Source organism: Vidua chalybeata, chromosome 3, assembly GCF_026979565.1.
Source record: "Vidua chalybeata isolate OUT-0048 chromosome 3, bVidCha1 merged haplotype, whole genome shotgun sequence".
Classification (NCBI taxonomy): Eukaryota; Metazoa; Chordata; class Aves; order Passeriformes; family Viduidae; genus Vidua; species Vidua chalybeata.
In genome coordinates this window covers 55,642,449-55,654,599 of record NC_071532.1, presented here as the reverse complement: position 1 = coordinate 55,654,599, position 12,151 = coordinate 55,642,449, and the positions used below count along the sequence as shown (strand labels likewise).

Sequence of the window (12,151 nt, the reverse complement as noted above, 5' to 3'; positions counted from 1 at the left end):
CTAGCATGTACCATGCTTTGGATACCATGAAAACAAAGGGCAGGGCAGCTGGGAACCTGCTGATGTGTCCCATTTTCATGTTGACAATTCCTATCAGGGAGAAATCCCTTCTAGTAGGTCAGATTGGTTGGAATCAACTTTGCCAAGAGATGAGCTTTAAGTGTTAGATAAAAGGTAGAAAAATTGAAAGGCAATTCACCTACATTAAGGTTATTTAGTTCTATACTATTTTACTTTAAATTAAAACTTGTTTTTGCATATTACCTATTCCTTGTGTTTTCCTGCCTTTTTCTCTTTCATGCTACCCCAAGAAAGACTGCCCTAGTCTGTTTGTGACTTGCAAAGGAAACTTCTTTTTTCACTTCCAGCACCTAATACTTGAAAGCAGATAGTATGGTGGAGAAGCAGGAAAGGTTCCTGCCTTCCTTTTCCCCTTTGCTTCTTTCTTCTTTCCTGATTAAATTGATAATGTTTTTTATTGTATACTCAAATTATTGAACATTTTCTTCTGGTTGCTTACATGTTTTCCGCTCTATTGAAGTCATGTTGGTTAAAAGAAACCAAAAATTATAATAAATATTAAATGCATTATCTTTATCCTAGATTTACAGGAAATCTGAAAGGCTAAACAATGATACTTGCCATCTAAAGAAGTATGCCCATCACACACAGATCCTTCGGGCTTTAGCAGCCAGATTTTACATTCTTTAGTCTGTGAAGTCAATTGAGCACTTTGAGTGAACAGTGTATTGTCTAAGGTGCAGATAATGTGCATGAAAACAGACTATGCTAACATTTAAAGGGTAAATTAATGATAAAACTCTTCAAAAGGAAAAGCATTATGATATTAATGTGGGAACTGTAGGTCTATTACAAATAGGATTATTTTATGTACTATTCTAGCAGCCAAGTGTTTATTTCCAAACACTTGTGGTTTGCACAAGTAAATACAGATTCATAGCCAAGGAGAAGGTTATCATCCACATAAGCATAGCAAAAGTAGGATGGCTGCCCTGATGATATTGATTACATCTGATTTTTGGTTTTTGCGTGCAGTCACTTCTGTCGTGTTTTTTTTTTTTTTTTTTAACCTTTGAACTCTATGAAAATCAGCCAATCCAGCAAAGGTGGTTAGCATCGTTTCAGCTTTGACCTAAGTGGGATTTATCTGCTCATTTTAGAGAGATCTAAATGGTGTTCTGCATTATTTGCTGATTTCAGAGCCTGCATTCATTCACCATGTGAATTTACCTTTTAACTTCACCAGGAAGATTAGCTATTCTTTCAAAGTACTTCTTTGTTTTTAAAAAGAGTAATTTAAATTTTCCATCTTTATCTCATGGTATTTCCAAAGTTTGCTAATGAAACAAGGCAAATGATTGAAGGCAGGTGATGGAGGTCAGGTCACTGTTTCACTGCTGCAGTCAATATAAGTGCATTTTCTTAAACATATGGCACTTTTTTTTTTCTGCTCCTTTCCTCTGTAGATACTACATATGTGGTTGAGGCTGCTTTTTTTCTGATTTGATTTTTAAAAATTTCTTTACATGTGAAAGGTTTTGAATCAGATATAGGTCTGTATCCTACCAGAGGAACTGAAATTTAAAGCGTTCTCTCATGCTGGATTGATATGGTGGTTCAGTTGTACCTGTGTACTGCAGTGCTGGAGCAAAGCATATGGATAGAGACTTTCCCAGAATTATTTTGTTCTATCCAGTAGACCTAAAAATAATAATTCTGTCTATTTGAGACAGGGCATAGTCAGCTGTTCCCCTATTAACAAGTTTAGAGGCTGGGTACTTATTTTGATGAGATCCCAGTTATGCAGCATTAGAGGGCAGATGCTCCTGGTGTAATCTGATAGTAATTTTTACTCTATTTTCTAATTTGTAGTCAAGGATAGATGATTTGATGAGACCAAGGCCTCTGTGAAACCTCCACCCTACTTTACCTCAAGCTGATCCCTTGACCTCAAAGAAAGAACAAACAGTTCTGCAGTAACTTTTTTTATTTTTTGCATGTGTGTGCTGTACCTTAGTTATGTTCAGATGAAGGCAGAGCACCAATGAGATCATTTTGAAGAGACTTTTTCATCCTTGCTAACCTTTGTCAACGGTTGGCAAATAATTTTATAGCACATTTAAGCACACTTTTTTTAAGAGCAAATTGGAATAGATGCTTTTTGGCAGTAACAAATAATGCTAAAGAGAGTAAGAAATGAGGAAGAGGAGCTCTGAAGGAGAAGATACCAGTAACAATCTTTAGAATTCTTTCAGAATTTGTCATGTCAGAAAATTTTTGCACAAAGCAGTAGACATGCACCTGGAATTAGTGACTGATTTATCCCTGAGGTACAATTAATTATTTGAGGATTTTTCCTTCTGTTTTATGTTGTTTGTTTCTTTACTGGAACTGACTGTCATAGATAAAATCTTTTGTGCGTAGACCTTTTTAATTTTATAAACCTTATTTTCTGCAGTCTATTGGTTAAACATCAGTACAGGCACACAAAACCAGATGTACGTTGTACAAAACCATGTTGTATTTCTCGGCCTGAGAACAAGGAAGTCAAGGCACTTGTTCATATTAATAGATTCTCTTTTGTGGTTGCGTTAATTGTTCGCTATATTAATTAGTCTACAGAAGTTTTAATTTAAAGAATTTGCGAATAAATGTGTGACATAGAGATGTTTCAAAAGCTGTATCAACACTTCTTACGAGACGTTATGACGGTAATCCTACTTTTTTCCCCAAGATGTTATAGTAAATTTTGTTATGTCTGTGTATAACTGTGTCCTTACTTTCCCTCTGGTTTTACAGGGCACAATGACTACATGTGTCCTGCTACTAACCAGTGCACCATTGACAAGAACCGAAGGAAGAGTTGCCAGGCCTGCCGACTGAGAAAATGCTACGAAGTGGGAATGATGAAAGGTGGTACGTACATAGCCATCATCAAATCTTCAGCATTGCTGTCTGCCTTCCTGCCTTTTAACTTCATTGGGCAGCTGATATGGTTTCTAACTAAAGGAGGAAGCTACTGATTTTATTGAGTTGAAGTCTATTAAATAAAAATTATTTTATTAAATAAAAATGGAAAGCTCTGGAATATCATGTTATCTTGTCCAAATTTGCATGAAGAACAAGAGGACCATGGATTTCAATAGAATTAGAATTCCTCTGTTATTATTTTTAACTCAGTGTTTTTTTGGTCTCTCATTGTAGGCTTCAGATCCTGATGAATGAAATTTAACCCAAGATTTTGCAGCATTTTGCAGTTCAGTGGGAAGAGCATTAGTAGTCTCAAATAAGTTCATATTTGTTAAATAAACTTCTGGATATGTAATTTTTGTTCTGTGAATCCTGGAAGGGAAAGTTAATCTCTCTGTTCCAGTATTGTATGCATATTTTAGATGTGAATTAATTTAACCCAACAATATTAAAGGCTTACTCATTTTATAAGAAGAGCAATAAATGCCACTTTCCTGGAAGATATGTAATAATGATAGCTTGTTGTAGCCTGCTAAAAATTTCACATTGCTTTTATCAATGAAGAGTAATGGAAAACCTACATCTATAGGAAAAACTTAGCGAGCTAGTAAGTGCACAGAGCTGAAGGGATTAGATCCCATGTATTTCGTGTGTAAAGAGCTAGTTAGATTACAGACTGGTTCTTCCTTTCTTTGGTGCACCTAATGCTTACTTATGCCACAGAAAATCTGGTGCAAGACAGAAGAGTAGCTCATCATGTTTGTCCTTTCCTCAACAAGTCATTTTTAAGTTCAGCAAAGGTAGCCCAGTCTGAGAATCTTCAGAGAAAAAGGGAAAGACTAAAGGAAAAACGATTAGTTGTTGCTGCACTTGAGATTGGATCTGCATTTTTCTCAGCTCAAGGATTGGGAAAGAGCTGAGACTGATTTTATTAATCTCAATTTTGGGATGCAAGCAGCAGGAAGACATAAAATCTGCTTTTGCTTCTAGAAGTTAAGACGATGGTTGATTTTTTTAATGAGATTTTATGTATTGATCTGAGCATCCTGGTTTATGTGGCTAGAACTCTTCAAAGGGTATGTAGTTAATAAAACAGGTATGATCCAGAAAAGATAGAGGTTCAAGAAAGGCACACTAAAACCAGAGAATCCACACATGAATATGCATGCAGATTTAGCTTTGACCTTTGTACACATGGCAGATCATAGCTAGGATGTATAATTATGCTTTATGTTGATGACATTACGTTTTTCATTTGGCACATTTACATCCAGTTACACTTAAGTGTATTTCAATAATGATCCACTGTACCAGTTTTATGTTTTTTATATCTCTTTTCTAAGATGCAGTCTCTAATAGGTTTTTGACTATTCTATATGTAACTGTTTTACTATCATAAAAATTGTAAAGATTTCTCAACTAGCATTTTTTAGATTTATGTAGTCCAAAAGAAATACTGCAATTCTGTCCAAATTTTCTTTCAAATATACATGTTCTGGAGTCGTTATTTCATACAGTGGTTCTCACCTGAGAAAAGTAATCTGGATTTCATCCTTTCCTTTCCTTTTACAATGTTGTAAGATTTGTATAGTCACTACAGGAGCAGGCAGTTCAACAGTAGTCAGTGTTGTGGTATTTTTATTGTTTTGTTGTTGTTGTTTTCTTCTTTTAGGAAACTAAACTCACAGTTTAGAAACAAGATCAGGATCAGCATAAATTGTATCTGCTCTTACAGTACTACTAATAATGTTAGAAGTCCATCACTGGTTCATAGGCAAGAGTTTTAAAATACTTATTTTAGGAAGTCTCAGTAAAAAATCTTGAGATCCCTCAGTTAAAAGTAATAAATCTGTCACACCTGGACATGACTTCATGGAAGGTGATGTTAATGTATGTGAAGTAAAATATTCAAAGGTTTTTTGGAGTTGTTATTATCCCCTATTGACCACATGGATGTGTGGGGAAGAAAAACCTTTCTTCTAAATCTAGACTTTTATAATTGTCACATTTCTCTCAGATGAAGGTAAAGGTTAAGTAAATATTCTTCTTATGCCATCTGGCTTAACTTTTAAGTGATAATGTTTAAATGTTCTTAATTTAATTTTTTTTTCCTGAGGAAAGCTATGAAGATTTTCTCTTTTAATAGATATAATGGAACTTTTCTTCAACATACTAAAATAATATAGCTCTGTGATTAGCTCAAGATTCACGCTGTTCTCCAAAAATTCCTAGTTCTTGTGATTGGATCTTTTAGTTTAAATAATCACCTCATGTTCATGTTGAAGGATTTGCCTTTTTTAAGGCATTAATTTTATCATATGCTTGAATATTTGTTTGTGTCTTATCTCACTTTTATCTCTGTCTCCACAATTTGCTTACGATGATACAACTTTTAGATATAGTGGAAAATACATGTAATCTTTCTTTCCCTTAAATATAATCTCAGTTTTTCTTCTGCACTAAATTAGCTGAGGTTTCTCAATAAATTTTAAAAGTTGCCAACTTGTGACTTTTATCTGCCATTTAAGTGATATGAGTAATAACTGATTTTAAATACAGAGTTTCAGTAAATATTATGGAAGGTAGGCAAAATCTTGATTAAATGTGTCTGGTTAATTCTAAACATATGATATAGAATATGGTTGCTGAGGTTTTCTTCACAGAAGGTCACTTAATGCAGAATGAAAATGTTCATATATATTATTTTTAGTAGAGTGGACACAACTGAAATATGTTTTAGAGGCTTCATGCAGAAAAAAATGCAGGCTTCAAGAGGCCCTTGAACTGTGTGATAGGAACATTTACTGATGAGTTCCTCTTATGAGTTCCTGTGGAAATTTTATTGATTTTTTTTTTCTTCCCTATTCTTGGGTCTTTTAAAAACTTCTTTCAGTACTGAAGAGTTATTTTTTTCTCTCCTCTTGTGTTTGCAAGTGTTTCCTTCTGCATCTGTTCCTGTGCTGCTTCAAGAGACAATTAGACTGCAAGAATTTCTGCTGATGCGGTGGGCATCTGAGGCATAATTTAAAGTTGTTATATTTTGTCCAAATGCTTCATTCTCTCTTTCTGAATAAATAAACCCAAGGTACCTTAAAATTATATGGTATTAATTAGTCTATGCTCCCCTGTTTTTATGTGAGGATTAAATGGACACAGCAAATAAAATCCTTGCTATGTCCCTTTTACTTCTGTTCTGTATCTGGGGAGAGAAACCTTGTTTTTGTTTACAATCTGCTGATGCCTTCTTGAAGCTTATTCCTGTCCTGGTTTGGAGAAGTGTACTCCAACTTTCACATGATGCAGGGTGCCAGCTTTCAAATGGAGTTGTTACAGCAGTTGCAACCCTGAAGCTCCAACCATACGTAAGGTGCAGGTGACCTCTGCTCCAATACAGATATAGTTTTCTGTTTCTCCATTGTTCTAAAAGCTTTCTGGTGAGTTGAGGCCAAAAACCCTAATTTTATGAAACCAAAAACACCTTGTTTTATTGTTTGTTATTAATTATTTTACAGTGTGGTAAGTGAATGAGGGTTTCTAGTAATTAGCATGCTGCATTCATTCCCCCCCTTTCAGTGTGTGACAGGACAGATTTATCATTAAGTGCTGTGTGGGATAGGAATTCGTGGCTATGGCAAAAAATTGCCATAATGCTAAAGAAAAATCCATTATTTGCCTGATAGTCCATGTCTTACCACCCTGACGCCTACATAATTCTTTCAATTGTCGAACGCTTATGGCTTCCTAACATCAAATCATAGGAAATGTGGCCATCAAGGATTTGAGCGCTCATGTGCTACATTCAGATGGTGACTTTGTATATAGCATGGGGTATTTACTGTCTTTGAACAGTATCTAAATCTCAGGTTCTAGAGAGAAGATTCTGTGTACTGATTGTTGTGATAATGAAATTACAGTGTTACAGTACATTTGAAGCCTACATCCTTCTGTGTCACCCTTACAAATTGTCTGAGAATGCTTCAGAAATTACTGTGATACAACCCAGGGAGTGAAACTCTCTGCTGGCCGTAACAGAGTGCTAAAACCACATGCCATTTGATTGTAGACACTTTCATTAACTCCTAGAGATTAGAGTCTCTAGGCTTCAGGTTTTCTCTTACAATATTTTGAAATGGTTACCCGCCCCCAAGCCAGTCTGGTGCAGTGCAACAGTCTTGCTGAAGTTTAAGATAAATTTTTACAGGGAAAATGAAAAAACAAATTTTTTATTCTCTCAGAGAAGGACCTTGCTGTTTTTTTGTCTTTAAATTGAGAGAGCTATGCTTCCTTGCTGAATTCTATATTTATTCATGAAAAAAAGACTAGAGAGTTATTAAAATAATTCTCAAAAGTAGAAGGAAATTGATGTCTGATGCAACCACTGGATGGGCTCAAGGTCTTCTATATTTTCATGTACTTACATTTTAATGAACTATTATATTAAAAAGAGAAATTAGTGTGAATCAAAGAAAATGGATTGTGGATGTGAAATGATTCTGGTTTGTTCAAGGAGAGCCTCGATGCTTATTAGACATACTGTTCTGTACTCAGCCAAATAACTGTAGGTGGGGCCTGATATATGTATGAGGAAATGTACTCTGAAGTTGGAATTGTTGGGCCAAAATTGTGTACTTGTGCACATTTGAATCAAAGTTTTGTGAGTTTACAGCAGTTTTCTGGGAAAATAAGGTGGAAATAAAATCAGAATTTTTAGTGAAATATTTTTTCTTCTCTTTGCACACATGCAAAAGGGATCACTGCAATTAAATTGTCACAAAATACAATATTCCTGTGTTCTGCCCCCAAAATTGGAGAGACCGTTATTGTGAACACCTTGGCCAAAAATGATTTATCTTCCTATTCCACTTCATAAAATAATCTGTGCTCGAAGAAAATCTAGGAGGTCTTTTATTGAGCCACCTGCTCAAAGCAGATTCAGCAGTGAATTTATACACGGTTAAGACCTTTTACAGCCAGGTGGAAATGGGATAAAATAGGACAAATTTTCTTATGCTTAGTTATATGCTATAACAGAATATGTAAAAAAAAAATGAAGAATGAATGCAGGATTTTTAATGTTTAACTCTTGAACACTTATTTGAAACTGTAAAGCTGATTATAGTTGTATAGTAGTTTACATTGGCTTTTTGGCCTTTTCATACTTTTTTCATTACTTGAGTAATTCCTAGAGTTGTAGAGTTATAAGAGAGCTCAAGAGGGACTTTTAATAAGATAATTTAGTGGTAGGACAAGGGCTAATGGCTTCAAACTGGAAGAGGGTAGCTTTGGATGAGAAAATTCTTTTCCCTGAAGGTGGTGGAGAGAACTGGAACCAGTTGCTCAGAAACGTTGCCCCATCCCTGGAAATGTTCAAGGCCAGCTTGGATGGGGCTCTGAGCAACCTGGTCCAATGAAAGGTGTCTTTGACCATGGCAAGGAGGTTGAAACTAGATGACCATTTAGATCCTCTCCAACCCAAAGCCGTCCATGATTCTGTAATTGTATGATTCTTGTTCTTCTTTTGGTTAGACATTTACAGTTCAGTTCTAGCACTCAGTCCTGGTGTCAGGCCAAACATCTCCAATACTCAATTTCTAAAATGTAGCAATTAAAATTTCTTATTGTCTTTGAGATTTATACCAATGGACTCACTGTTCTAAAATGACTGGCTTTCCCAAATAATTGTTGATGTAAAGGTAGAGAATGTTCCCCAAAAGGCTTTATTGTGATCCCTGAAATGTCTAAGGGCTTATTGTAAATATTGTCTAGAAATGGGGCAGTTGCCATATTTAGTGTAACCAAAACTTGGTATGAGTTTATCAGGAGTGTTGACACTGAAAGGGATTCATTTGAATGATGGTTTAATTGGACTTCTCTTGTTTCACTTCTACATGTCCTAAGATGCTCTTTAAAACCCGTGCTATGACTGCCAAAGATTGAATACAAAAATACAGATTAGAATGAATCATGCCTTGCACCTTCATCTTTAATTTAATAGATCATTGGTTCTCAAACTGTGCATTATGAATAGTCATTAGAGACCCCAAATGACATTTGCCTACTTGTTAACATCTATTTTTTGTCACCAGGTCTTTAAGACTTTACATGAAAGACCAGTATTATGATCTGCATTTTAGTTAGTAGGAGTTCTGGGGCACTGAGATATATAGTGTGACTTGGTCAATGAGCAAACTGGTAGCAGAGCCAGGAGTTGAACCAGAATATCTGAATCTAAACCCCCACTGTGACTTCTCTCTCCCTTTATCTCTAATAGAAGGGGGTACTAATTATAGAGGAGAAATAAGCCCCAGCTTGGAAAAGGATAAGAGATATATTTTTTTAAAAAACTCACATAAATAGATGTACACAACTCAGGAGTCAAAAAGACTGTAACATCCAGGTGCACAGATTGAACACAAGTCTGTTACTTATTTATAGTACTGAGTGTCTAGATATCCTTGTCAGAAACCAGGCTGTTAAGCACTGTCACTTGGGGCAGGCCTGTTTGAGATTAGACATTAAATTTTGATTAATCTTTTTAGAAGATTTCAGACAATGCTTCTCATTTAAACTAATTGTCAACCCACCTGGGTTTTCAGCACAATTTACATCACTGTTTCATTTTCCAAAAGAGAAATGGGAATGAAATAAGGGGCTGATTGGCTGAATCATATTCAAAAGAAGGATTTATTAGGCTATAAAATTTGAATTTGGAAAGTGGTGTTACTTTTCTGTGACCAAAAAATGTATTTATGTAGAGAGATTCAAGCAGAAAAGTTCCCAAAAATCTCAAAAGTCTTTAAAATCACCTTGGAAGGACCACTATGCTGAGATATGTTACAATATTAGTACCTACATTGCAGTCATAGCTTCAGCAATCTTTGTCTGTTATAAATCTATCAAGAATGAAATTATTGACTTCTACTGACGTACAGCAGCTACAGTAATCTTATGTTTTAAAGGGAAGCTGTAGGATTCTGTTTTATTTCCAATGAAGCATTATAAAGCTGTTGAATTCAGCAGAGGTGTACCTTATGAGGCCTGCCTGTAAAGTGAAGTTGCCATGAGAGGCTTAGGAGACAGCTGCCTTACTTGCATCTGCCCTTTGGACTCTAAGGCCACTTGTGCTTAGACACTCAGGTTTGTGTCCATAAGGGACCTGTGGCTTGTTCACACTGTTTTACTTTTGCAGTCCCTTACTATGGCTAATGGCAGCAATGACACCAAAATGAGCCTGGACTCAGCCCCAGAGGTCTTCTCCCAATAGTTCAGTAAATCATTCCCATACTTGGGCATTTGAAGAGAGGCTTTTGAATTTCTGGCCTCTTCAAACCCAACTTCAGTTTCAGAAAAGTAGGTTTGTGTTATAGGAAAATCTGGTTTCTTCCTTTGCAAACACTGGTGTAAAGGATTTGTCTGGCACCTCTGCCATGGCCTGTTCTGTGCATTCTCCCTTAACACTCTGATCATCAGCAGGGCTCTGCCTCTCTGACAGATACCTTCTTATTTATAGTATCTTTCACTTACCACATACATTTTCTCTTTTACTGTCAAGCAGGGTTTGGTTTACAAAACATTAGAGATTCTTTCTCTCTAAAACAGAGATTCTTTCTCTCTGGCAATTTTCAACAGGATGCCAATGAGGTGGGCTGGTCTTGAAGAGCATCAACGATGTTTAGAAGAGAAGGTGTTTGAAACACTCTTTTGACAAACTGACAAAATTATAGGTTGTTAATGCTACAAGACTGTGCGTGTATACAGAAGTGTCAAATGTCTCTCCTCTGGGGCCTGCTGACAGGGAGCAGAAGTGTGGACAAAGGACCTCAGGTTCAGAGGTTGTTGCAGGCTGGGAAGTTAGCTGGTAAACCATTTACCCATCACTGTTTCCAAACTTAATCACAGTTCCATCTTTTTGTTGTCCTCTTAAATTAAAAAAAAAAAAGTCCCCCAAAAAAGTCCCAAACAAAAAACAAAACAAAACAAAAAAAACCAAACCAAACCAAAACAAAACAAAAACAAAAAAAAAACCCACCAAAAAAACCCAAACACAAACAAGCAAAAAAAAAAAACCCAAACCAAGAATAAAAAAAAAAAGTGTGTCTTCAACTGTTGTTGATTGACCGAATTTCTAACAAGAAAAAAACTGAAAAATATTATACAAACCTTTTTACAGGGAATATATTTAACTTGAATAAAATCTGAGATTATACCTGTATCTTCAAATCTAAAAGGCATTATTCTGTAGTACGCCCAGCCAAGCAAATTGACTCTAATTGGTCTCCCCCTTTTCTTCCTCTAAATATTCTTGAATATTTTATATGAAAGTATAAAAGTGGAGCTTTTTAATTAGCAATAGGTAGGAAAAAAATTACTCTTGTATAGCTGAGATTCAATGCTCATTCAGTGCATTTTTAATTTTAGATCTTTTGTTTTAATTATCTGGAATTTATTTTTTGTTTTGTTTTAATGATGTGGGAAAACACTAGGGAAGCATTTCATATAGTTAGCATTTCTTTAATAAGCATACACTCATAGAATCTTGAGTTGGAAAGGACATTAAAGATCACCTAGTTCCAACTGCCCTGCCATGGGAGTGTCATGTGCAATTTTATTGTCCACATGCAATTTTACTGCTGATCAGGTTCTAATGATTTGATTATATAATTACTTAGCAGTTTTGAAACCTGTTTCCATGTCCAAAAGTCTGACTGAATTTACATATGAAGCTTTATAAAACTGCCTTTAAAAATCTTGGCTCTTGCAGCTTTAAAACTCAAATGGAAATTATTTTAGAGTTCTTGCAAGGTGCATAGTACTTCAATTTTTGCTAGAATATTGTTTTTCATAATACTTGACAATTAAGGTTCCTTTATTGGCTGAATTGTTTAATTAAAATTGATGCATTCATATATTTAAAAACCCCTTACAGAATCATTGCACTTTTGGCAAGGAAATTGTAGATTGATAGAGTTGCCTTTTTTGGAATTAGTGACTGGGCATCATTATCTCTCTTTAACAGAGATAAAATTTGATTAAAATTTGAAGGAGATTTGGGAGCACTTGCGTTTTTCAGAGAGATACTCACTCCTATTTAGTCCAAGAAAATGAGTAAGTTTGTTGCTTGTCCATCTAGGCCTTAGATAAAGAGTTAGTAGTAAGTTCT

The 12,151-nt window shown here is 35.4% G+C and overlaps 1 protein-coding gene across 1 annotated transcript in view; it reads left to right on the top strand.

The window, feature by feature from the left end:
- ESR1 (estrogen receptor 1) overlaps positions 1-12,151 on the top strand; it is a 103,836-nt gene that overhangs the window by 42,566 nt on the left and 49,119 nt on the right. Inside the window, 1 exon segment of the mRNA XM_053937981.1 lies at positions 2,821-2,937. Within this exon segment, the coding sequence (XP_053793956.1) occupies positions 2,821-2,937 (117 nt within the window).